The sequence below is a fragment of the Scyliorhinus torazame genome, chromosome 7 (genome assembly GCF_047496885.1).
Source record: "Scyliorhinus torazame isolate Kashiwa2021f chromosome 7, sScyTor2.1, whole genome shotgun sequence".
NCBI lineage: Eukaryota > Metazoa > Chordata > Chondrichthyes > Carcharhiniformes > Scyliorhinidae > Scyliorhinus > Scyliorhinus torazame.
In genome coordinates, this window is record NC_092713.1 from 35,056,606 (window position 1) to 35,084,389 (window position 27,784).

The window sequence follows — 27,784 nt, forward strand, 5'->3', positions numbered from 1 at the left end:
GGGAGGGGGGTGAGGGAGAGTGTGGAGATGGGAGGGGGGGTGAGGGAGAGTGTGGAGGGGGGAGGGGGGTGAGGGAGAGTGTGGAGGGGGGAGGGAGAGTGTGGAGGTGGGAGGGGGGTGAGGGAGAGTGTGGAGGGGTGAGGGGGGTGAGGGAGGGAGTGTAGGTGGGAGGGAGGGAGTGGAGGGGTGAGGGGGTGAGGGAGGGAGTGGAGGTGGGAGGGAGGGAGTGGAGGGGGGTGAGGGAGAGTGTGGAGGTGGGAGGGGGGGGAGGGAGAGTGTGGAGGGTGTCGTCCATCTGCGGATGCCACCTGTCAACCGCCCTGATATGGCAGGACGGTGACGAGGACACGGCCGCAGGTTGTCGTGTGGCTGATGGGCACAGGCGACTGGCACACTGGTGAGGAGGACGGTGTGAACTGACCGTTGGACGCAGACAGTGACCAGGTGTTAGGCTGGCTGCGTATCTGCAGTGCGACCAGGCCACCGGGGCACACAGGTATCCCATGCAGCCCGGCTGGCGAGGTGTGGAAGAACCTTGGTGTAACATGTCGTTTCTCTGCCCCCCCACCACCCTCCTGCAGGTCACCATGTATGCCAACCAGACAGTGATGTTCACTGCCGTGGTTGGAGCCGCAGCTCTGCAGGTGGCCATCCGGCAGCGTAGACTCAGACGGCCCACAGTGGCTGCAGATGCAGCGGTTGCAGCTGCAGCAGAGGGGATGGCTGCGGAGTGGCCCGTCGCCGCCGCGCAGGCCGCAGGCGCTGAGGCCCGGAATGTCCAGGGGGATGCCGAGGGGAACATTGACCCCCCCCAACGGTGAGGAATGCACAGGAAGCGGGCACTAATCTCGAAGTGCTTGGGGGGTGGGGGGGAGGGGGAGGAGCCACTGATGGTGGTGCCAGGGCGCCACAGGCATCCAGCAAGGCCTAGGGCGTACCGTGACAGAATATCGTTCGAGGCCCTACTGGACATCACATGCAGGAGGAGACTACGGTTCAGCAGGGAGACGGTCGTACATATATGCCCCCTCGTGGCGCACCTCGCACCACTTGGAACGGGGAGAGAACACGCTATACCAGTCTCCGTCAAGGTGACGGTGGCCCTAAACTTTTACGCTACCGGTTCCTTCCAGGCGTCGAGCGGGGACTATCCGGGATCTCACAGGCATCGGTCCACAGGTGCATCAGGGCCGTGACCGACGCCTTGTGCGCCATCGCGGACAGGTACATTAAATCCCCCGAGGACCGAGCACAGCAGGAAGCACGGGCATGTGGATTCGCCAAGGTGGCCGGGATACCGATGGTCAAGGGTGTCATCGATGGTGTGCACGTCCTCATGCGGCCACTTGCAGACAACAGGGAAGTGTTCATGAACAGGAAGGGCGCATACTCCATGAACATTCAGGTGGTGTGCGACCCCCACATGAAGATCATGCACGTGTGTGCAAGGTACCCCGGGAGTGTGCATGACGCCTACATTCAGCACAGTAGCATTGTGGATAGCACAATTGCTGCACAGCTCCAGGATCCCAGGTTCGATTCCAGCTTGGGTCACTGTGCGGAGTCTGCACATCCTCCCCGTGTGTGCGTGGGTTTCCTCCGGGTGCTCCAGTTTCCTCCCACAGTCCAAAGATGTGCAGGTTAGGTGGATTGGCCATGATAAATTGCCCTTCGTGTCCAAAATTGCCCTTCGTGTCCAAAATTGCCCTTCGTGTCCAAAATAGCCCTTAATGTTGGGTGGGGTTACTGGGTTATGGGGATAGGGTGGAGGTGTTGACCTTGGGTAAGGTGCTCTTTCCAAGAGACGGTGGAGACTCGATGGGCCAAATGGCCTCCTTCTGCACTGTAAATTCTATGAATTCTGGCACAGTCGTTCATCCCCGCAGTGTTCGATGGATTGCCCCCCCCCCCCCGGGGCTGAGGAGCTGGTTGCTGGGCGATAGGGGCAATCCGTTGAGGTCATGGCTGATGACGCCAATACGGCGGCCTCAGACCAACGCGGGGAGCCTATACAACGAGGCTCATGCAGCAACCAGGGGTGTGGTGGAGTGGTGCTTCGGCCTGCTGAAGATGCGATTCAGATGCCTGGACCGCTCCGCGGGCAGGGGGGGGAGGGAGGAGGGGGGGGGGGGGGAGGGAGGGGGGGAAGGGGCCTGCAGTACCGGCCCGACCAGGTCGGTCGCATAGTTGTAGTCTGCTGTGCGCTGCACAATATTGCCATGCAGAGGGGAGATGCCCTGGTGGAGGAGTCGGAGGGAGGACCGACGGCACCGGAGCAAATGTAAACGAAGGGGAGGAGGAGGAGGATGGCATGCATCAGGGTGGGGAGAGGGGCGCAGGACACAGAAAATGCCGGGGGGCTGGTTACGTCCAGGAGGCTGCACGACGGCACCGGCGAGGACAGCGGGCACGCGACGCGTTGGTGGCCGCACTGTTCACGCACCGTAGGGGAGGGATTCGCTGAACACTGCCACTTGCACCGTCAGTCCTGCGCACGGGCACCACACAGCACCCACCACCCCGCGCACCGCGTTCACGGCACCAATTCCACATCACCTTACCACTACGGGATTGCACAACATTAATGATTGTGTAAGCGGGTGTGATCAATGCCATGTTGAATGATGACAGCCCACTCTGCGATGAGCTGTGAGCTCAGATTCGCTAGTCAAGGTCTGGCCCATGGCTATAGCTGAACCATGCACTCCGGTGGTCACAGCCTTCGTAACGGACATTTCATCACGTGCCCGTGTGGGGTAGCTGGAGTCGGAGGGCCGAGGACTACGGTGTCCGATTTTGGGAGGCGGGGGGAAAGGGACAGCACATCCGGCACCGACGTTAAACCGCTCGTTAACCACAGCGCCACTCGGTCACCCTCACGAGCCCCCTGGCACCGGACATAGCACAGAGTCTTACAAGTTAAGTGCAACAGTGAGTTTATTTGTGACATTCACATACTGATACCCTACCCCCTACAACTAAACTGTGCCCTGCACCCGTGCCAACTTATTACGTGCCTAACTTCTTTGCCTTACGGGGCCCTACCACTACGTCTAGGTGTCTCCCCAGATGGTACAGCAGGAGTGGAGGCGGACTGCTGAGAATCACGTCCTGCGACATGGCTCCCCGTTGGCACGCATTTCCTGTGGCGGCCCGGCTTCGATGGGCCAGGCTGCTCGGCGGGCGTGCTGGATGGCGTGGTGCCATCCTATCCTGCCCGCTGCCCACCAGATGCGCCAGGGTCGGAACGGGGGGAGGCCGAGTGTTCCGGGACATCCCTTGCTGGAGGTACCGGGACGGGCCCAGAACCACCTCCTCCCTCGGGGAGCCCGGTGGCCCCCGGGCCTCACTGTGGGACAGAGGTGCGATCGAAGACATGCCCCGTTGCACCACCGACACCTGGCGCTGCCAGTCCTGGAGGCCTGCAGCAGTATCGACCACGGTCCGAATGTTCGCAGAGACGGAGCCCAGGGAATGCAACATTCCTGCCCAGGAATTGTGCTATCTCAACCTGTGAGTGTGCTACGCTATCCATCACGTGCGCCAGGCGGTCTATGCTCTCCGCGACTGGCTGCTGGGACTGTGAGACTCGGCCAGGGCCCGGAGAGCTGCGGCAATGTCGTGTTGGCTCTAGCGCATGGCTACCTGTGAGAGGGCAGCCCTCGCCTGGGCCATGGATGACGCGTGCACGTGAAGCCCAACGCCTTGCAGAACCTGACCAATGGCTGAAACCGTTTCACCCATTGCCTCCACCGCGGACGCCACCCGTGCGGTGTCGGCCTGGGTGGCTGCAATGAGTGGCACCACTCCCTGCTCCTGGACGCGAATGGACTCCTCCAACTGCGTGTGCAGGTCCTAGAAGATGGCCCTCATCCCGTTATTCAGTCCCTCGGTGTCCACATGCATCGGTTTTCCGGGGGGGTCAAGTACATCCAGGAACCCGGGAGGCGTCTGGGTGGCAGCTGTTTGCTGGGCCTGGGCTGCCCTCCGACCGTCCAACCCCTCGGCTGCTCCAAACTTCACCTGCTGTACCGGCTCGGCTGTGTGGTGCGCACCAGACCGTGACTCGGGAGCCTCATCACTTATCTGCCCAACCGAGGTGAGTGTCTCTGTGATGGTGGATGGTGTGGGAGACAGCAGTGCTGCTAGCTCGAGGCCATCGTCCGTTAGGAAGTCTGGTGTGTACTGGTCCCCTGGCGCAAGGTGCATGCGGCCCATGTCATGTTTCCCTCCAGGTGTTTCCGTGGACTGTGTGGCCATTCTCTATGCGTCATCGTCACTGTCCGTCGTGTGCCCCTCAGTATTGTCTCTGCCCGTCGTATGTGCGTGCCCGTCCAGCGTCCCATACTGAGAGGGGGGGGGGGGGGTGTTGGTTGTGACCCGGGGGCACCCTCGTGGCACTTACCCTGGCAGCCTGAGTGAGGTCGTGCAGCTTCTTCCGACACTGCTCCCCGGACCGGGGGGGGTGCCCCACAGCACTCACAGCCGTGCCACCTTCACGCCAACCGTGCCTCACCTTGCTGGATGGCTGGCGATGCCCACGTCTTGGTCAGAGGATGGCCCTTCGGTTTTCAACCTCATCGAGGAGGGTGTCCCGGTACCTCGGTGCGGCTCGTCGGGGCTCAGCCATCTCTCCTCCTCCGGGGTCCTTCCGTGCGCGGATCGCACCATTTATGGCGCAGCGCCGTGTCATTCGGGCATCGTGCGCTTACGGCGCTGCTTTCGCGCCACGCCCCCCGAGTTCCTCGCGGCCCCGCTCCTAGCCCATTTTTGGGCCCTGAATCGATCGCGATCGGGGCCGTTTCATGCCGGCGTGGGCACTTAGTCGCGGGAGTGGAGAATCGTGCCCCCTATTTGAGGTACACTGGGCATGTTTCTGGACTGAAAGTGGTGGCCTTAAGCCCATTTATGAGTTTGCACGATATACAGCGAGTGTTGATTTGGTAGACGTTCTCCCGTAGGATAGCTTTGATGCACACCCTATCTTCAGCATCATGCTTGCCCGGTGAGAAAATGGCTTGGGGCCCTATTTCGAGATTGCCAATAAGGCTATAATCACAGCTCGTGACACTAGAAATCCAACTTGTACATTGACCAGTGACGGTAGGTTCTGGTAGACAGTAGCAAAGAATCCATTTGCTCAGATTTTTGAGCAACAGGTGGGGCCAGCTGTTGCACAGTGTTATAGTAACACTAGTGGCATTCTCCACTCAGAGGATGCTGCTGTCAAGCCAGATACTCTGTCTATCTCACAAATGAGTAATATTCGCACAAATGAATAATGTTCTGTGTGCATTTCATTGCCAGTGTAGTACCGGGTATTGGCTGTACATCCCAAAAACTGACGGATCGTATCAAACAGCTGTTTGTAATTCTGCCATTCGCGCCACCTCAAGATGCATATTTTGTTTACTTGTTCTATTACCATTCCCTATATATAGCCTTGCAACACCAGCTCTTGCTGTTTAATGTCTTCTGTCATTCATCGGGCTGGTTTAGCACACTGGGCTAAATCGCTGGCTTTTAAAACAGACCAAGGCAGGCCAGCAGCACGGTTCAATTCCCGTACCAGCCTCCCAGAACAGGCACCGGAATGTGGCGACTAGGGGCTTTTCACAGTAACTTCATTGAAGCCTACTCGTGACAATAAGCGATTTTCATTTCATCCTAACAAACCTTCACTTTTGTTCTTTTGTTCTTTTTCACACCCTCCCATTTTAAACCGATTATGTTTCGAACTTTCCCAGTTCCGGTGGAAGGGTCATTAAATTGAAACATTCATTCTGTTTCTCGCTCCACAGATGTCGCCTGACCTGCTGAGCATTTCCAGCATTTTCTGTTTTTTTTTTTTAAATTATTTTTATTCTCCTCCTTTTTCACATTTTCTCTCAAATTTACACCCAACAATAAACAACAGTCAGTAACAAATGCAATGTCAATCCCTTATCAATAACAACAATCCCATCCTCCCACCAAACCCCCAAACATTAGCCCGCATGTTAACGTAAACAAATGACAAAAAGGAATCAGGAATCACCCATAGTCACCATTAACACATACAGTACCCGTCCCCAACCCATCCCCAATGTTCGATGTAATCCAATTCTCGAAAGTGCATAATGAATTGTGCCCATGAATTGTAGAACCCCTCCATCCTTCCCCTCAGTTCAAATTTGACCTTCTCAAGCGTCAAGAATTCCAGCAGGTCCCCCTGCCAGGGCACAGGGTGGAGAGGTTGATCTCCACCCTAATAGGATCCGCCTCTGGGCGATTAACGAGGCAAAGGCTACGACATCAGCCTCCGGCACCCGTTTCCAACCCTGGCTGGTCCGATACCCCGAATATGGCCTCCCAAGGGCCCGGATTCAGTTCCACGTGCACCACTTTAGAGATTACCCTAAAAACCTCCTTCCAGTAATCCTCCAGCTTTGGACAGGACCAAAACATATGAACGTGGTTTGCGGGCTCCCCCCCCCCCCCCCCCCCCGGGGCAACGTTCAAACACATCTTCTACCCTCTCAAAGAGCCGGCTCATGCTCGCCCTTGTAAGGTGTGCTCTATACAGCACCTCCAGCTGTATCAGCCCCAACCTCGCACACGAGCTGGAGGCGTTCACCCTCCGGAGTACCTCCCATCAGAACCCTTCCTCCATACCCTCTCCCAACTCTTCCTCCTACTTTGCCTTCATCCCTTCCAGCAGTGCCTTCTCCTCTTCCAAAATAGCCCCGTAAACCGCCGATACTACCCCCTTTTCCAGTCTCCCTGTCGTCAGCATCTCCACCAGCAATGTGGAAGCCAGCTCTACCGGGAAGCTCTGTATCTCCTTTCTGGCAAAGTCTCGAACCTGCATGTATCTAAATATTTCCCTCTGCTCCAGCCCGTACTTCGCTCCCAGCTCCTTCAATCTGCAAACCGACCCCCAAGAAACAAATCTTTTAGCGTCCTAATTCCTTTCTCAGCATTTTCTGTTTTAATCAAAGTTTAAGTTCATTATTATGATAATACACAAGAAACATTCCACAACTCCCAAGCAGTGACCATCTCCAACAAGAGAGAACCCAACCATCTCATCTTGACATTCAATGGCATTACCATCCCCAATATCAACATACTGGGGGGTCACCATTGACCCGAAACTGAACTGAACCAGCCATTACTGCAATAGCAGGTCAGAGGCTGGGAATTCTGTGGAGAATAACCCACCTCCTGACTCCCCAAAGTCTGTCCAACATCTACAAGGTACAACTCAGGAGTGTGATTGAATACTCTCCAGTTCCTGGATGAGTGCAGCTCCAACAACACCCAAGATGCTCGACACCATCCAGAACAAAGCAGCCCGCTTGATTGGCACCCCATGTACAATTTAAACATTCACTTTCTCCATCACTGACACACCCTGGCCGCAATGTGTACCCTCTAAAGGATGCACTGCAGCAGCTCACCAAGACTCCTTCAACATAACATTCCAATCTGTGACTTCTACCACCTGGAAAGACATGAGCAGCAGACACATAAGAACACCACCACCTGTGCGTTTTCATCCAAGCCACACACCATCCTGTCCTGGAAATGTAATGTCGTTCCTTCACTTTTGCTGAATCAAAATCCTGGAACTCTGTCTCTCGCAGCACTGTGGCTATACCTACACCACATGGACAGCAGCGGTTTAAAAAAGCAGCCCACACTAACCTTCAAGGGCAATTAGGGAAGGGCAGTAAATGCTGCCCTCGCGAGTGACGCCCACATCGCATGAAAGAATAAAAGCAAAAAAATATGATCAATTCAGTGTGCCTGAAGAGCCATTGTATTCACTTTAGGCTGAAGTTGGGATATTCTTCTTGTCTGCCCTGTGGTTGTCCAAAGTGAATAAGACTGGTTGCAGTATTTTATCATTTCCCTCTAGTTTTTTTTTTTAATTCTCTCTGTGTCAACAGCAAGATACATTTTTAGAATGCCTTCAACATGGGAAATATCTGTGGCAATTTTCTCTATTTTGACTATTTTCAACCTTTTAGAATTGCCTTTGAAAAGTCAGCTTTGGCAAGAAGCTGGAATGATGGTCATGTGCAGGTTGAGTTTCTGATCTAAGCTATCTGGGAGAGACAGTTCACAGATGAGACCATTTTCCTTAAATGAAAGTGAAGAAGCTGATTTATGCTGCTGTCATGTATCTTTTTTAATAAACATTTTATTGAGGTATTTTTGGTACAGTAACAATCAAATAAACAATATACATGAAACCATAAACATAGTGCAAAAGCCATTAACCTCTCGTACAGGCCCCTCCCTTATTGACCCCCTACTTTAATCTAAACTACTCCTCTCCACGCCCCCCCCCCCCCCCCGTCTGCTGACGATTAATTTCCCGCAAAGTCGACGAACGGTTGCCACCTCCGGGTGAACCCTAACAGTGACCCTCTCAAGGTGAACTTGATTTTCTCCAATCAGAGAAAGCTAGCCATGTCCGATAGCCAGGTCTCCGACTTTGGGGGCTTTGAGACCCTCCAAGCTAATAGTATCCGTCTCCGGGCTACCAGGGAAGCAAAAGCCAGAACGTCTGCCTCTTCCTCCTGGATTCCTGGGTCTTCTGACACCCCGAAAATCGCCACCTCTGGTCTCGGCGCCATCTTTGTTTTTAACACCGTGGACATGACGTCCGCAAACCCCTGCCAAAATCCCCTAAGCTTTGGACATGTCCAAAACATGTGGACATGGTTCGCTGGTCCTCCCGCACATTTTGCGCACCTGTCCTCCACCCCAAAGAATCTGCTCATCCGGGCCACTGTCATGTGAGCCCGGTGAACAACCTTAAATTGTACCAGGCTGAGCCTGGCACATGTTGCGGACGTGTTGACTCTACTCAACGCGTCTGCCCATAGACCATCCTCTATCTCAACTCCCAGCTCCTCCTCCCACTTGTGCTTCAGCTCCTCGGTCTGCGTCTCCTCTGACCCCATAAGCTCCTTATAAATGTCTGAGACGCTCCCTTCTCCTACCCACCCTCTGGAAACTACTGTCCTGAATCCCCCTTAGCGGTAGGAGCGGGAAGGTTGACACCTGTTTATGAAGGAAGTCCCGCATCTGCAGATACCTGAATTTGTTTCCCCTCGCCAACCCAAACTTTTCCTCCAACGCCCTCATATCTGAAAGCTCCCCTCTATGAACATATTCCCCATCCTCTCAATCCCTGCTCTCTGCCATAACCGGAACTCCCCGTCCATACTCCCCGGGGCAAACCGGTGATTATCACAGATTGGGGCCCAGACCGATGCTCCCAGTGCTCCCACGTGCCGCCTCCACTGGCCCCAAACTCTCAGGGCCGCCACCACCACTGGACTGGTGGAGTACCGTGCCGCGGGAACGGCAGAGGCACAGTTACCAACGCCCCCAAACTGGTGCCCTGACATGATGCCGCCTCCATACGCACCCATGCCGACCCCTCCCCCACCACCCACTTCCTGATCATGGCTATATTAGCCATCCAGTAATAGTTGCTAAAATTTGGCAGCGCCAACCCGTCCTCTCCCCGACTCTGCTCAAGCATTACCTTCCTTACCCGCGGGGTCTTGCCCGCCCAGACGAAGCCCATGATCACTCTGTTGACCCACTTAAAAAAGGATCGCGGAATAAAGACGGGGAGACACTGAAATACAAATAGGAATCTCAGGAGGACCGTCATTTTTACCATCTGCACCCTCCCAGCCAGAAACAATGGAAGCGCGTCCCATCTCCGAAAATCGTCCTTCATTTGGTCCACCAGCCGGGCCAGATTCAGTTTATGCAGCCAGCCCCATTCCCGTGCCATTTGGATGCCGAGGTACCTAAAGCTTCCCTCTACTAACCTAAATGGCAGCTCTCCCAGTTGCCTCTCCTGTTCCCTCGCCTGGACCACAAACATCTCACTCTTTCCCATATTAAACTTATACCCCAAAAACCGGCCAAATTCCCCTAGAGTCCTCATGATTTCTTCCATCCCCTCTATTGGGTCCGAAACATACAGAAGCAGGTCATCCGCATAGAGCGAAACCCTGTGCTCTACCCCCCCGGGGCCAGTCCTCTCCTGCCCCTCGAGGCTCTCAGAGCAATTGTCAAAGGTTCTATAGCCAGTGCGAACAACAGTGGGGAGAGGGAGCATCCCTGTCTCGTCCACCGGTGCAGACTAAAATAGTCCGATGCTGTCCTACCCGTCCGTACACTTGCCACAGGAGCCTGATACAGTAACCTGACCCAGTCAATAAAGCCCCGCCCGAATCCGAACCGTCCCAGTATCTCCCACAGATATTCCCATTCTACCCGATCAAAAGCCTTTTCTGCATCCATTGCGATCATTACCTCCAACTCCCTACCTTCCGGGGGCATCCTGATCACATTTAACAGCCTTCTTACATTGGCCACCAACTGTCTGCCCCTAACAAACCCCTCTGGTCCTCCCCAATAATGTCCGGAACACAATCCTCGATCCTGGAGGACAAGATTTTGGCCAGCAACTTGGCATCTACATTCAGCAGGGAGATCGACCTGTAGGACCCACACAGCTCTGGGTTCTTGTCCCGCTTAAGAATCAGCAAAATCGGTGCCTGTGACATCGTCGGGGGCAACACCCCTCTTTCCCTTGCCTCCTCGAACATCCTCAACAACACCGGCCCCAATATCCCCGAGAACGTTTTATAAAACTCCACTGGGTACCTGTCCGGACCCGGGGCCTTATCCGCCTGCATGGCCTTCAAGCCCTTCACTATCTCTTCCAGCCCGATTGGGGCCCTCAGCCCTTCTACCCGCTCCGTCCACCTTTGGAAAATTCAGCCACTCCAAGAAGTGCCTCATCCCCTCCGGCCCCGTAGGGGGTTTCGACCTGTACAGCCTGCTGTAGAAGTCCCTAAACGCCTTGTTCACCCCTACTGAATCACCAACCAGGTTCCCGTCTCCGTCCTTTACTTTCCCTATCTCCCTAGCTGCCTCCCTCTTCCTAAGCTGCTGTGCAAGCATTCTGCTGGCCTTCTCTCCATGCTCATAGATCGCCCCCCTCGCCTTTCTCAGCTGCTCCACCACCCTCCCTGTGGTCAGCAAGCTAAACTGCACCTATAACCTCCGCCGTTCCCTTAAAAGCCCTGCCTCTGGGGTCTCCGCATACCTCCTATCAATCTGTAGTATCTCCTTTACCAGTCGGTCCGTCTCTGCCCTGTCCACCTTCTCCCTATGGGCCCGTATCGAGATCAGCTCCCCTCTGACCACCGCCTTCAGTGGTTCCCACACCACCGCTGCTGAAATTTCCCCCGTGTCGTTGACCTGCAGGTAGCTCTGAATACATTTCCTCAGCCGCTCGCACACTCCTTCATCCGCCAAAAGTTCCACATCCAACCTCCAGTGCGGGCGCTGGTTACTGTCTTTACTAACCTGCAGGTCAACCCAGTGCAGAGCATGGTCTGAGATTGTAATCGCCGTGTCCACCACCCCAGCCAGCAAGGCCCTGCTCAAAATAAAGAAATCAATCCGGGAATACACTTTATGCACGTGTGAGTAGAAGGAGAACTCCTTCACCCTTGGTTGCCCAAATCTTCATGGATCCACCCCCCCCCCATCGACTCCGTGAACCTTCTTAATTCCTTTGCCATTGCTGGCACCCTGCTCATTCTCGAGCTTGACCGGTCCAAACCGGGGTCTATAAACTGTGTTGAAGTCCCCTCCCATGACCAACCTGTGCGAGTCCAGGTCCGGTATCTTGCCCAGCATCCTCTTTATAAACTCCACATCATCCCAATTTGGCGCATACACATTTACTAATACCACCTGCACCCCTTCTAGCTTCCCACTGACCATAATGTACCGACCTCCCACGTCCGAGACTATTCTACCCGCCTCAAACACCACCCACTTATTGATCAGGATCGTGACCCCTCTAGTCTTTGAATCTAGTCCCGAGTGAAAGACCTGACTGACCGAGCCTTTCCTCAGTCTAACCTGGTCCGTTACTCTAAGGTGCGTCTCCTGCAACATTATCACGTCTGCCTTCAATCCCCTACAATGCGCGAACACACGTGCCCTTTTGACTGGCCTATTTAACCCTCAAACATTCCAGGTGATCAGCCTAGTTGGGGGGCTCATTGCCCCCCCCCCCTCCGCCGATCAGCCATCACCTTTTTTCGGCCCGCCTCCAGCCCATGCTCTGCGCCTCCACCGGTCCATCCCCAGGCAGCCCCCGCCCCCAACCTCCTCTCTGTCCCTCAGCCCAAGTTCCGCCCTCGTCAGCAGAACACTCGTGCCCCCCCCCAAGTAACAACACCCTGTAACCCAACTCCTTTACTAAACCAAACATATGCACACACCCCATAGCGCTCCCGAGAGCTAGCCCGCCCAGCTGGCTTGGTGGCCCCCATCCCCGGTGCCAGATAGTCTCCCACCTATTGTTCCCTCCCAACCTTCCCCCCTGCTCATACAAACAAACTCCAACTTCAAACAATCCTCACACAATTGCCTAACAGAAAAACACCAAGATCAAAACAAGCACACCTCCATCCCCCAACAGTGCAAATGGAAACCTTCTGATGGGCAGTTACAAAATGGTACAAGAACAGGCAGGATATATTTTTGTCTTTGTCAGTCACGACACATTGAGAGAACACACAAACTGAGGGGAGAAGATAGTTTTGAGCATAAGTTTGGTGTATCATTTGATTTTTTTTCTAAATATTGAAAATCTAAGAATATATAAGGATCAAAAGTATAATTTAAAAAATCAGAATAAGAAACAGCACATTTTCTATTTTCATTAAATTCCACCGTGCTGCCTTTTCAAAGTTTCTTCTATCATAAATATTCAATATTAAAATAATGGTCTCATTTAAACATCTGACACCCAAAGATTGCATTGCTCCAATAATTAGGGTCCTATCATTTTGCTTTCTGCATTTCGAACTGCAGACCTAAATAAGAGGCACATTGGACTTTTCATAAATGTTGAAACATCGTTCAAGTTCTAGGCAGTTTGGTAGCAAAGCCATACTTTGAAACTTATAAGTTCTTTAATAGAACGTTAGATTGTTATGCAAATATTTAAGCAACTTAAATTCTTACTGCTCTACATCCAAGTATCTACCTTTACAAAGCTGTTAATTTGGAAATTAAGTAGATAATGATCCTCGGATGGGTTTCCTTAGTGTTATAACCCACAGGTATTTTACAGGGTGGAAACAATTAACTTCCCCGTGAACCTTGCAGAATGCAGGCTCCCCTGTTAAGGGGGCATGAAACCTCTGAACAATGTTTAGTTGGAGGGTATATAAAGCTGGCCAGTTAGGCACTGGCAGGGCAGACCTAGTTGGGATAATACCATGTGATGTATATAATCGTTATTGTAAATAAACTAAGTTTCTTTGAAATACTCTGTGTGGACCCCTTCGTGGCCTTATAAAACATTGTAACATTTTACAGTAATACAGTGGGTAGTTGTGTGTGGGCACAAAATATTGCGTGTCCCCAGCATTCCTTCTAATTCATTATTGTTGATATCCCTTCTTAAAAATAATTCATTTTAAGCTGTGCATTTCATTTATTTGACACTTCTCGATGATTAATGACATATTTATTTTTGTTCACAGTATTACCTGCACATGGATGGCAGAGGGAATTATGAATTTAAGCCAATTACTGCAGATACAGTGGAATTTGGTTCTTAAGCTCTGTCAATTTGATTATGGCAGACGCAGACTGAATTGCAGAATAAATATGTTCAATATGCATTCTCTTGTACACTAACTTAATACTTCAAGTCGTAATTAATGTTAGTTTTAAAAGTACTGTAAAAATGAATAATTACACTGATTAATTTGTAGTGTTGTTGAGAGCTGTATATTTGGAAATATTAATATGGAGACTCATACATCTAGTAAAATCTATCTAGGAAATGTTGTTTGAATTAATTCATATCCTAATTAAGATAAATTAAAATGTTTTATGTACAGTACAAATGACGTAACCTAGGAATGCACTACATAATGGCATGTTCTTGATATGCAATAATTTGATATCTGCAAGTCATTTCCTAATGTTTTACAGAAAAAAATAAATGTTAAAACATTTCACATTTTGTGTTCCTGCATTACGACTGATTAATTGCATTGCTGGTCAACGAAGCATTATATTTAGAGTGTGTAACATCTAGTTTGGATCATTAATTATGAAAGCAGTTCACTCATTCGGAATAGCATCTGTGAGGCAGCTAGGCACAAAGATCTCTTCATTTAAAAAAAATCTCTCCAGCTGGATGAAACCCATTTTGCTCTCCATCTTAAATCAGACACAAGTACGAAACATTGCAGCAGTCAAACCTATCAATAAAAAAAGTACAAAGGTATTAACCCTAAGTTCGCCCCAGTATACTGGCACATGCAAAATGAAAAAGCAACAAATTCAATTCAGGATGTCCCCATTTCTAACGAGACGAAATGTGAATTGGCTTCAGAATCAGTACAACGCCCACTGTATTTATTCCAGTTAAAAACGGTCAGCCGCAAGTGTAAGGTGCAGAAACGTGAATGGTTCTGACAACAAAGTAGAAGACCGGCCACTTCCTCGGGTAACATTCTCTCACCACAGAGCCGACTGCAACCTCCAATTGTGACGCAGTGCCCCTCTCGCTACACAGATGATCTACCTGTCCAGTGTCATCGCTACTTCACTGGCTACATTTTAAGGTGACTGCACTCCCATTTATGACCGCCTTATTTTGAGAAGAAAGTCAACTTTCAAAGCTCGGAAGTCTGTTGTGAAGAAACTCGGATTCAGTCCAGTGACTCGTACTGGCCACTTGGCGCACTATTCAAAGCTCATGGAGCGGCTGCTCTTTCTCTCAGAAACAGCGCGCTACAATTTTCTGCTTTGAGATGTAATGAGTTCCGAAACGAACCAAACCACAAATGGAAGCTGGTCTTCACCGGCGGCGTCCTGATTAGTCTCTTCCTGCAGCGAGATCATGGACCCGTTTAACCGAGTGCTTCACTTGGTTATAGTTTATTTGCAGTTAGCGATGTCATTTCCCCAAAGAGGTAAGTAAATTGGGTCGTTTCACTGGAATCCTATAATTTTATTTATTTGCTGGCCTGTTTGTGTGTACTATCTTTAATAAAGTAAAAACATTGTGCATTGCAAAATGACCATTGCCAGTTTTGGAATTGCTTCATCCACAGAAAACTAATAATCTTTAATTTTAAAAATACATTTAGAGTACCCAATTCATTTTTTCCAATTAAGGAGCAATTTGGCGCCACCGAACCTGCACATCTTTGGGCTGTGGGGGCAAAACCCACGCAAACATGGGGAGAATGTTCAAACTCCACACGGACAGTGACCTAGAGACAGGATTGAACCTGGGACCTCGGCGCCATGCTGCCCCAACTAATCTTAAGATATGATTGTAACATATTAAATAATTTAAATATTAATAAATACACAATAGAACAAAGAACAAAGAAATGTACAGCACAGGAACAGGCCCTTCGGCCCTCCAAGCCCGTGCCGACCATGCTGCCCGACTAAACTACAATCTCCTACACTTCCTGGGTCCGTATCCTTCTATTCCCATCCTATTCATATATTTGTCAAGATGCCCCTTAAATGTCCCTATCGTCCCTGCTTCCACTACCTCCTCCGGTAGCGAGTTCCAGGCACCCACTACCCTCTGCGTAAAAAACTTGCCTCGTACATCTACTCTAAACCTTGCCCCTCTCACCTTAAACCTATGCCCCCTAGTAATTGACCCCTCTACCCTGGGGAAAAGCCTCTGACTATCCACTCTGTCTATGCCCCTCATAATTTTGTATACCTCTATCAGGTCTCCCCTCAACCTCCTTCGTTCCAGTGAGAACAAAGCGAATTTATTCAATCGCTCCTCATAGCTAATGCCCTCCATACCAGGCAACATTCTGGTAAATCTCTTCTGCACCCTCTCTAAAGCCTCCACATCCTTCTGGTAGTGTGGCGACCAGAATTGAACACTATACTCCAAGTGTGGCCTAACTAAGGTTCTATACAGCTGCAACATGACTTGCCAATTCTTATACTCAATGCCCCGGCCAATGAAGGCAAGCATGCCGTATGCCTTCTTGACTACCTTCTCCACCTGTGTTGCCCCTTTCAATGACCTGTGGACCTGTACTCCTAGATCTCTTTGACTTTCAATACTCTTGAGGGTTCTACCATTCACTGTATATTCCCTACCTGCATTAGACCTTCCAAAATGCATGACCTCACATTTGTCCGGATTAAACTCCATCTGCCATCTCTCCACCCAAGTCTCCAGACAATCTAAATCCTGCTGTATCCTCCGACAGTCCTCATCGCTATCCGCAATTCCACCAACCTTTGTGTCGTCTGCAAACTTACTAATCAGACCAGTTACATTTTCCTCCAAATCATTTATATATACTACAAAGAGCAAAGGTCCCAGCACTGATCCCTGTGGAACACCACTGGTCACAGCCCTCCAATTATAAAAGCATCCCTCCATTGCTACTCTCTGCCTTCTATGGCCTAGCCAGTTCTGTATCCACCTTGCCAGCTCACCCCTGATCCCGTGTGACTTCACCTTTTGTACTAGTCTACCATGAGGGACCTTGTCAAAGGCCTTACTGAAGTCCATATAGACAACATCTACTGCCCTACCTGCATCAATCATCTTAGTGACCTCCTCGAAAAACTCTATCAAGTTAGTGAGACACGACCTCCCCTTCACAAAACTGTGCTGCCTCTCACTAATACATCCATTTGCTTCCAAATGGGAGTAGATCCTGTCTCGAAGAATTCTCTCCAGTAATTTCCCTACCACTGAAGTAAGGCTTACCGGCCTGTAGTTCCCGGGATTATCCTTGCTACCCTTCTTAAACAGAGGAACAACATTGGCTATTCTCCAGTCCTCCGGGACATCCCCTGAAGACAGCGAGGATCCAAAGATTTCTGTCAAGGCCTCAGCAATTTCCTCTCCAGCCTCCTTCAGTATTCTGGGGTAGATCCCATCAGGCCCTGGGGACTTATCTACCTTAATATTTTTTAAGACACCCAACACCTCGTCTTTTTGGATCACAATGTGACCCAGGCTATCTACACCCCCTTCTCCAGACTCAACATCTACCAATTCCTTCTCTTTGGTGAATACTGATGCAAAGTATTCATTTAGTACCTCGCCCATTTCCTCTGGCTCCACACATAGATTCCCTTGCCTATCCTTCAGTGGGCCAACCCTTTCCCTGGCTACCCACTTGCTTTTTATGTACGTGTAAAAAGCCTTGGGATTTTCCTTAACCCTATTTGCCAATGACTTTTCGGGACCCCTTCTAGCCCTCCTGACTCCTTGCTTAAGTTCCTTCCTACTTTCCTTATATTCCACACAGGCTTTGTCTGTTCCCAGCCTTTTAGCCCTGACAAATGCCTCCTTTTTCTTTTTGATGTGCAAATAAAATTGCAAACTTTTTAATGTACCATTCAATTAATGCGTGCTCAGTAAAATGAGTAACAAATATATTTGCATTGTGATGCATGTTATGTTTCTATCGACTTTTCTGCTTTAAACATGCAAACATTTTCTACAAATGCTGATGTGCAATTAAGGACGTGTGCTTGCAGCATATGTATATAGACAACAAGAGTTTGAATTTGGCATGCTATGCGCAGGTGAAGGAGACGCAGCCTGAGTGAGTGAAACACAGCCAGAGTGGGAATTGGAACTTGATAATTTGGGCAGTGTGGTAATTCGGATTGGGAGGAGGTGCTGGTACCCTTTTTGTTCTGTTTCCTTTGGCTTTGTAACCGGTAATCAGCAGGGAGAGATCCAGAGTGCATTCCGGGAAGCAGAGAGAAAACCAGGCAGCACCCTGGGAACGTAGGTGATATAAAATCTTACCCCCAGGTTCAAGCGGCCTTCATTTTCGGGAGAGAGAGAGCCGGGGAGCAGCTTGGGGACAGGTAAGTGATAGATATTCTGCTATTCTGAGTGATCCGACTGGGGGCGGGGCCTGAAAAGTGACGTCACAGGAAAGCTGTGACCTGATTGGCTTCTGGGAATGCACTAAATTTAAAAATTAAACATTGTTAAACTAATTAAACATAATTAATTAATTACTTAATCATAATTTAGAGTGGTATCTAAGCCAGAGATCGGAGAGTGCTGTATTTAGCTTTTACATTTATAGTAGAAATCTAGTGATAGGAAACAAAGAGTTAACTAACTTTTTTTTTAAATTTAAATTTAATTTACTAATTAATTAATGCACTGTCATTAGAGGGGTGCAGTGCTCTGACTGTGAGATGTGGCAGGTCCAGGAGGCTTCCAGCATCCTGGATGGCTTCATCTGCAGAAAGTGCACCCAACTGGAGCTCCTCGCAGACCGCATGGTTCGGTTGGAGCAGCAGTTGGATGCACTTAGGAGTATGCAGGTGGCGGAAAGCGTCATAGATAGCAGTTATATAAATATGGTCACACCTAAGGTGCAGGCAGAGAAATGGGTGATCACCAGAAGGGGCAGGCAGTCAGTGCAGGAATCCCCTGTGGTTGTCCCCCTCTCGAACAGATATAGCCCTTTGGATACTGGAATAGCCTATCAGGGGGAAACAGCAGCAGCCAGAGCAGTGGCACCACGGCTGGCTCTGATGTTCAGCAGGGAGGGTCAAAGCGCAGAAGAGTAAGAGTCATAGGGGACTCTATAGTCAGGCGCACAGATAGGCGCTTCTGTGGACGTGAAAGAGACTCCAGGATGGCATGTTGCCTCCCTGGTTCCAGGGCCCAGGATGTCCCAGAACGGGTAGTGGGCATCCTGAAGGGGGAGGGCAAACAGGCAGAGGTTGTGGTACATATTGGTACTAATGACATAGGCAGGAAGGGGGAAGAGGTCCTGCAGCAGGAGTTTTGGGAGCTAGGCAGAAAGTTAAAAGACAGGACCTCTAGGGTTGTAATCTCGGGATTACTCCCTGTGTCACGTGCCAGTGGGGCTAGAAATAGGAAGATAGAGCAGCTAAACACGTGGCTAAACAGCTGGTGTAGGAGGGAGGGTTTCAGTTATCTGGACCACTGGGAGCTCTTCTGGGGCAGGTGTGATCTGTATAAGAAGGACGGGTGGCATCTAAACTGGAGAGGCATAAATATCCTGGCCAGGAGGTTTGCTGGTGTCACACGGGAGGGTTTAAACTAGTATGACAGGGGGATGGGTACTGGAGCAATAGGTCAGAAGGTGAAAAAATTGAGGGGGGAATAGGGCCAGTATGGCTCTGAGGAAGAGCAGACAGGGAGATGTTGCTGAAAACAGTGGGACTGGTGGCCCAAAGTGCATATGTTTTAATGCAAGAAGTATTACAGGTAAGGCACATGAACTTAGAGCTTGGATTCGTACTTGGAACTATGATATTGTTGCCATTACAGAGACCTGGTTGAGGGAAGGACAGGATTGGCAGCTATACATTCCAGGATTTAGGTGTTTCAGGCAGGATAGAGGGGGAGGTAAAAAGGGCGGAGGAGTTGCGCTACTGGTTAGGGAGAATATCACAGCTGTAATGCGGGAGGACACCTCAGAGGGCAGCGAGGCTATATGGGTAGAGATCGTTGGGGGTTTACTACAGGCCACCCAACAGCCAGCGGGAGATAGAGGAGCAGATAGGTAGACAGATTTTGGAAAGGAGTAAAAGCAACAGGGTTGTTGTGATCGGAGACTTTAACTTCCCCAATATTGACTGGGACTCACTTAGTGCTAGGGGCTTGGATGGGGCAGAGTTTGTAAGGAGCAACCAGGGGGGTTTCTTAAAACAATATGTAGACAGTCCAACTAGGGAAGGGGCTGTACTGGACCTGGTATTGGGGAATGAGCCCAGCCAGGTGGTAGAAGTTTCAGTAGGGGAGCATTTCAGGAACAGTATACACAATTCAGTAAGTTTTAAAGTGCTGGTGGACAAGGATAAGAGTGGTCCTAGGGTGAATGTGCTAAATTGGGGCAAGGCTAATTATAACTATCAGGCGGTAACTGAAGAATATAAATTTGGGGCGGATGTTTGAGGGTAAATCAATATCTGACACGTGGGAGGCTTTCAAATGTCAGTTGAAAGGAATTCAGGACCGGCATGTTCCTGTGAGGAAGAAGGATAAATATGGCAAATTTCGCGATCCTTGGATAACGAGGGATAATGTAGGGCTCGTCAAAAAGAAAAAGGAGGCATTTGTCAGGGCTAGAATGCTGGGAACAGACGAAGCCTGTATGGAATATAAGGAAAGTAGTAAGTAACTTAAGCAAGGAGTCAGGAGGGCTAGAAGGGGTCACGAAAAGTAATTGGCAAATCGGGTTAAGGAAAATCCCAAGGCTTTTTACACGTACATAAAAAGCAAGAGGGTAGCCAGGGAAAGGGTTGGCCCACTGAAGGACAGGGGAGGGAATCTATGTGTGGAGCCAGAGGAAATGGGTGAGGTACTAAATGAATTCTTTGCATCAGTATTCACCACAGAGAAGGAATTGGTGGATGTTGAGCCTGGCGAAGGGTGTGTAGATAGCCTGGGTCACATTGAGATCCAAAAAGACGAGGTGTTGGGTGTCTTGAAAAATATTAAGCTGGATAAGTCCCCAGGGCCTGATGGGATCTACCCCAGAATACTGAAGGAGGCAAGAGAGGAAATTGCTGAGGCCTTGACAGAAATCTTTGGATCCTCACAGTCTTCAGGTGATGCCCCGGAGGACTGGAAAATAGCCAATGTTGTTCCTTTGTTTAAGAAGGGTAGCAAGGATAATCCAGGGAACTACAGGCCGGTGAGCCTTACGCCAGTCGTAGGGAAGTTACTGGAGAGAATTTGTTTAAGGGGCATCTTGACAAATACATGAATAGGATGGTAATAGAGGGGTACGGACCCCGGAAGTGGAGAAGATTTTAGTTTAGACCGACAGCATGGACGGCGCAGGCTTGGAGGGCCGAAGGGCCTGTTCCTGTGCTGTACTTTTCTTTGTTCTTTGTATTAAATATTGTAGTTAGATGAATCTGCACAGTTGACAACTGAAGATAATATACAGCAAGGTAACAAAAGCAGACACATTATCGCATGGTGTCAAATATGGAATCCATGGAAGGAGGCTTTTCGGCCCACAGAGTCTGCACCAACCCTCTGAACAAGCACTTTACTGAGGTCCACTCCCCCACCCGATCCCCGTAACCCCCATGCATTGATCACAGCCAATCCACCTAACCTACACATATTTGGACTGTGGGATAAAACTGGAGCACCCGGAGGAAACCCACGTAGAAACGGAAAGAATGTGCAAACTCCACACAGTCACCCGAGGTCAGAATCGAACTCGGGTCCCTGGCGCTGTGAGACAGCAGTGCTAACCACCGTGCCATCCCATGGAGTTTGCCATAGGGAGGCATTGACATAGTGGTATTGTCATTGGACTAGCAATGCAGACTCCCAGTAAATGCTCAGGGTACCAGGGTTCGAATCCCATCACGGCAGATGGTGAAATTTTAATTACGTTTTTTAAATCTGGAATTAAAAGTCTAATGATGACCATGAAACCATTGTCAATTGTCATAAAAACCCATCTGGTTCATTAATGATCTTTAGGGAAAGAAATCTGTTGTTTGGCATACAGGTGACACCAGGTCTCCACAGAAATGGGCAATAAATGCTGGCCCATAAAGAAAGTTAAAAAAATCATTGTTAAAGATTCCCACCTCTGGTCTGTCCTGGCATTGGGACAGGACATCCTGAGTGCTGGGGGTGTCTGGGCCATTCTCTAAGTATGGTTTATTGAGTATGACTATGTTATGCTGTTGCTTGACTTGTCTTCCAATTTTGGAAGAAGCCAAAGGAGGACTTTGCAGGGTTAACAGGGCTGGGTTGGATGTTGTAATTTGCAGTGTCTATGTTGGTGCCAGTTGTCCATTCCGTTTCATTCCTTCAGAATTCAGTTCCGATACAACTGAGTGGCTTGCTAGGCCGTTTCAGAGGGCATGTAAGAGACACGTTACTGTGGGTTTGGAGTCATGCGGAGGCCACACTAGGAGCAAATTTTCTTCACTGAAGGGAATTCGCTTGGGCCTCTGGATTACTAGTCCAATGGTGTCACCACGACAACACTGTCTCCCAATTCTTTACTTTAGAATTTAAAAAAATATAAATTTAGAGTGCCCAATTATTTTTTTCCAATTGAGGGGCAATTTAGCATGGCCAATCCACCTAGCCTGCACATCTTTTTTAACCCGGGTCCTCGGTGCTGTGAGGCAGCAGTGCTAACCACTGCACCATCATGCCTCCCCCTTACATTTTAATTCTAACCTGAATTTAACATCAAGTGAGCTGAATTTATCATTATGAAAGAATTTACCGCAATATAAATTTCCCCCAAATTCATCCAGGTTAAAAATTCCTGAAATCTGACACTTTAATGACAACACACCTCACTCCACTGGATACTCTTTATGTGAAAAATCAAACTGGATGTCCGAAGACTAGTCACCTGATCCTGTGCTTAGCTATGCAGTAACATAGGGCAGCATGGCAGCATAGTGGTTAGCACAATTGCTTCACAGCTCCAGGGTCCTAGGTTCGATTCCCGGCTTGGGTCGCTGTCTGTGTGGAGTCTGCACGTTCTCCCCGTGTGTGCGTGGGTTTTCTCCGGGTGCTCCAGTTTCCTCCCACAGTCCAAAGATGCACAGGTTAGGTGGATTGGCTAAGTTGCCCTTAGTGTCCAAAATTGCCCTTAGTGTTGGGTGGGGTTACTGGGTTATGGGGATAGGGTGGAGGTGTGGGCTTGGGTTGGGTGCTCTTTCCAAGGGCTGTGCAGACTCGATGGGCCGAATGGCCTCCTTCTGCACTGTAAATTCTATGAACATATATTTCCAGTAAGGAATGACTAAGAGTAGGAATGCTGGCAGATTCCGCTCCCACCCCACGTAAATTTGGCACCGACTGTGGATACAACCTTGGATCTCACCTTCATTCTGCCCTCCCCAAGCTCACCCCCTTCCTACCTCCCCACCCCCTCCGCAGAACGCAAAGGGAGAAGCCACAAAAATGCATAAATTGATCAGTGCTTTTTCACTTGTAAAATCCCACTAGTATGAATAATTGATGAAATCCAGGCTTAGCTCACGTCAGAATGACGGTAGAGATGGTCAATATTGTGAAGTGAGCTTCGAGGCGAGCAAACGTGGAACTCACTGATGAGCAACGAAATGGGCAAATCGTCCGATGACATCGCTGCAGCACAGACCAGAATGAGCCAGTCCAGTGCAGGAACAAATACTCCAATCATCAAGATGCATATGGTGCCATTCAGTATACTTCAGAGTCTCATTCAGGTTCAAAAATAAAAGTTATCTTCCTTACTTCCTCTCACAAAATCAAATATGTTATTGCCGTAAACTCATGTGAGTCCATGTCCAATGTCAGTAGCTTTGTCTGGCAGGATATCATTCTTTGTCCCAGAGACTTTCTGAAGGCCAGTCTTGAGAACGATGGTGGTTAGAACTACCATCATGTGACCAGCAATGGTCCATTTTGAAAAACAGAATTTAAACGGGATTATGGAAGAGGGACTGAATGTTAAGATTTTCCTGCTTCATCCTTTTTTGGCAATTTAGATAGCTTTTTTTCTACACATTTTCTTTACAAAATCATCAATTGTATCACTATAGGTAAAATCTTTTAAAGACGCACTTTCAATTGTCAGTATTGCTGAACTTGTCAAATGTTCCTGACTCATAGCACTTCGCAAATAATTTTGAACTGTTTTCAATACAGATAAAGAACGTTCACTGGAAGTATTTGTGATAAGTATTGTTTTCAGAACAGTTTCCACATTTGGAAAGGTCGCATACAAGTCTATAGAACATAGAATATAGAACAGTACAGCACAGAACAGGCCCTTCACCCCTCGATGTTGTGCCGAGCATTGTCCGAAACCAAGGTCAAGTTTTTCCACTCCCTGTCATTCTGGTGTGCTCCATGTGCCTATCCAATATCAGTTGGTCATTTCAAAGCATGGGGCTCATCATTATCAATGAAATGAATGAATCGTTTCACTTCATCTTCAAAACTATTTGTGTCTATGGCCTCCCGGTAGAATTTACTCATTTTCGTGCTGTGTGGCTCTTAGCATTTTCATACAAACCTCTGTCAAAAGGCACGGAAAATAAATCAACAGTTTTCTTCAGAGATTCACTTCTACTCTGCAATTGCACCATTATTGTGTCACAAATAACATTGACAGCCTCAATGATGATCTTCTCTTTCCCTTTTAAATTGATTTTTATTATCTCCAATTTCATTGAAAAATAACTTCCCGAGTCTTGTACGCTTCTCATCAGATATATCAGAGGAACCAATTTTTTGTTAATGTAGTGCCTCTGCTTCCACCGACCTTTAGTCATTTTGAACTTCTATGACAGAACTTTTAACTGAGGCTAACAATTGTGCAGCATTCAATAAATGTATCAATATTTTACAGAAATTTGCTGATGGCATTCTTTGAAGTAAACTATTCCACAAAATCAGCAATATCGCATCATCAGCCAAATTCATTTTCAAAGCCAAAACAGTGTCTGTACCTGGTGTCATAGATTCTTTTGACTGTCAAATGTTTTCCATGTGTCTGCTCCAAGCGTGATCGTAACATATTCCACCGATGCATGGAAACCAAAAATAGGCAAATACGGTTTGAACAAAGTCAAAATAATGTACAGCTACCTCATAGGGTTCAGCTGCCACGTTACACATTAAATTCAGGGAGTGACTGGAACATGGGATGAATAATGCCGTCTTGCTTGCAGATTTGAATATTTTCCTGTCATATTTGCGGCAATATCGAAGATCTGACCACAACAATTTTTGATGTCCAATCCTATATTTGCAAAGATTTCCAAAACAGTCATCTCCAGATACTCAGAAGTGTAGGATTGTAGCTGGACTAAACAAAGATATCCCTCCACAACTTCACCATCGCTGGTCACACATCTTAAAATTAATGTCAATTGGTCCACATGCTCACATCTGGTATTTAATCAACTATGTGGAACAGTATTTGGCATCTTTGACTTCATTAGTGAATTGATTTCAAAGCCGCTCTACCATTATACTGATGAAGTCATCGTAGATTTAGCATAGTAAAACGTTTGCCTTCCCTGAGCCACAATATTGATAAAGTTTCAAATACTGTTTGAGAAATTCATCAAATTCACTGAGATATTCAAGGCATGCTAAAAAATTACGGCTTCGATTTGACAATGATGACTCATCATGTCCTCAGAGGTAGTCCCAAAGAAGACAACAGTCTAACTGTGGCAACAATGGGCAGGATTCTCCCAACCGGAGTCTAAGTGCCGACGCCGGAGTAAAAACCGGAGTGTTTTACTCCGGCGTTGGCACCCATTCCCAGACCCCTATTCTCCCCCCTCCGTGGGGCTAGCAGGGGCGTCGTGCGATTTACAGGGGCGTGGCATCGGCGCGGCGTCAGAGACCCGGCACCTTGGGTCCCGCGCATGCGCAGTTGGGCCGGCGCCAACTAGCGCATGCGTGATGGCCGTCCTCCCCCAGGCCGCCCCACACAAATATAGCCCATCGATACAGGTTTGACCGCCGAAGAAAGGAGGCCCGCCGACATAGAAGCCTGCCCGCCGATCGGTGGTTCCCGATTGCAGGCCAGGCCACTCCGGAGGGCGTCCCCGGGGTTGGAACCCCCCTCCCCCGCCCACCCCCCACAGCCCGCTCCCGGCCCTTGAAGCCCCAGGTCCCGCCGGCCCGAGAGCAGGTTAGAACGGCGCCAGCGGGACTGTCACTTTTTTCGCCGGCCGCTCGGCCCATCCGGGCCGGAGAATCGCCGCTCGCCGTTTGCGGCGATTCTCGAAGCAGCCCGGCACGATTCGCGCGGCACTGGTTTCGGGGGGGGGGGAATCGCGTGTGGGGGTCGGGGCGGCGTGGCGCGATTCGTACGGCGCCCTCCCGATTCTCCCAACCGGCTGGGGTGGGGAGAATACCGCCCAACATGTCTCAGCACTTTCCTCCAATAAGAACATTAATTTTCGAACTGAACGAAGAACGCAGAATCAATTCTTCCAAATAATTTACATCTTTGAACGAATGCACACATTGCTTTAATATGAGCTTTGGAAGTTTCATGATCAGCAATATTTTGTAGTTCCATTGTCATTTCAGAGTTCAATTCTTGTTCCGCTTTTTCCGCCAATATGGTATCTCCAGAAATCAGCATGTCAAAGTCATCAAGAATTCACCCATATGTTTGGGTGAGGATGAATGTGCAGTTTGTGCACTGTTCAATACTTCGAACGTTTTAAAAATAAAACGACAAACTGTCTTTTTGCCCAGTTTCATCCTCTTGCCTCGCCTTCAGTTTTCAGCCTTTTTGACTGCCAGATTGATAGTGTCGCTTCATATTGCTAAATAAACTAATCTTAATTTTAGACAGCTAATGAAGTGTCTGAAAGACAGGTGTTTGCACAGTCAACCCCACGTTTCTATTAGGTTCAAGCTCTGCAAAAGTGGAATTCACCTTTTAACCATGAAGCTGTGATTCTGATCATGGATTTCAAGCAACATTCACTCTAATCTCCTCCCTCCCATTCCCCCCTCACAAACTCTCTCTCCCCAAGGACCCCGCAACCCCCTCACAATCTCTCCCTCCCCTTCGACCCTCAATCCCTCCAGAAAGCCTCCCTCCATGCAAGTCTGCAACCTAACCCCCTCACGCACTGTGCCTCCCCACCATCCCCTCACAGTCTACCCCCACCCCTCATACTCTCCCATTCTCACTCACTTTGCTCGCCTGGGGGTCCTCAAGGTTCTCGAGGTTGAATTCCACCACGTAGGTAAAATCCTGCCTCAACCTCTGAGTATTTTTACTTTTTAGGAATTATTGGCTGCTGTAAATTCATAAAACCTTCATTGGTGATTCTGCAATTCACAGTTCAAATGAATTGTTCATGTTTTGTCCTTCTGTTTCCTTATAAGGCAGTGACATCCAATTCATTGCATTTGGAGATTGGGGAGGTCTGCCTGATCCACCTTATGTAACAGTTGTTCAGAAAGCCACAGCACACGAGATGGGGAGAGTTATGCAGAATTCAAGAACAGATTTTGTACTCGATGTTGGAGATAATTTTTACTACCACGGTGTGGACAATGTAAACGATTTCAGGTTTAAGGTAACGGTTTGCTGTTCATTCATATTGGCCGTGTTTATTTTATTGTTGATTGCAACATCCAGGATCTTTGTTTGCCTTACAATGGATGTGTGGTTTAAAGTTAGTGACAGTGATCTCGCTAAGAGCTTGTGGTTTATTAATTAACTTATAGAAAGAGTCCATAAAAATGTACTTGCTTAATTCACACGTATAGCCAGCAGTTGTCATTTCCACTCCTGCTCAACTCCAGTTTGGAGTGTTGCAAAGGCTACAGAGAACATGGAACACAGCCCCCCCACCTGCCATTGCATGGATTAATTATTGAATCTCACATCCCTATTCATATTGGAACTCAATATTTCATAAATTCCATGTTTTTCAGTCTCTGATCGATTGTTACTTTGCTGATATTAATTATCTGTCAACAGACAATCCTGCTCTGGGTACGTCTGCATCACATTCTAACATCCGTATTCCGCCAGCATTTAGAAATGTGGTGAACAATGTGATATCAACCAGATAATCTTATTGAGGGATAGTTATTGGCCAGGACATCAGGGATGACTCCCCTGCTCTTCTCTTACATCCACCTGAGCAGGCAAACAGGAACTCAGTTCAACACCTCATC

The 27,784-nt window shown here is 48.9% G+C and overlaps 2 protein-coding genes across 2 annotated transcripts in view; both read left to right on the plus strand.

Moving 5' to 3' along the window:
* Nucleotides 1-14,078, plus strand: part of abcd3a (ATP-binding cassette, sub-family D (ALD), member 3a) — a 119,045-nt gene extending 104,967 nt beyond the window's left edge. Inside the window, exon 23 of the mRNA XM_072510541.1 lies at nt 13,596-14,078. Within this exon, the coding sequence (XP_072366642.1) occupies nt 13,596-13,673 (78 nt within the window). The 3' untranslated portion in view covers nt 13,674-14,078. The remainder of the gene's footprint in view (nt 1-13,595) is intronic.
* Nucleotides 14,079-14,210: 132 nt separating this feature from the next.
* acp5b (acid phosphatase 5b, tartrate resistant) overlaps nt 14,211-27,784 on the plus strand; it is a 45,718-nt gene continuing 32,144 nt past the window's right edge. The window contains exons 1-2 of the mRNA XM_072512857.1: nt 14,211-15,041; nt 26,984-27,177. Of these exons, the coding sequence (XP_072368958.1) occupies nt 14,969-15,041; nt 26,984-27,177 (267 nt within the window). The 5' untranslated portion in view covers nt 14,211-14,968. The remainder of the gene's footprint in view (nt 15,042-26,983; nt 27,178-27,784) is intronic.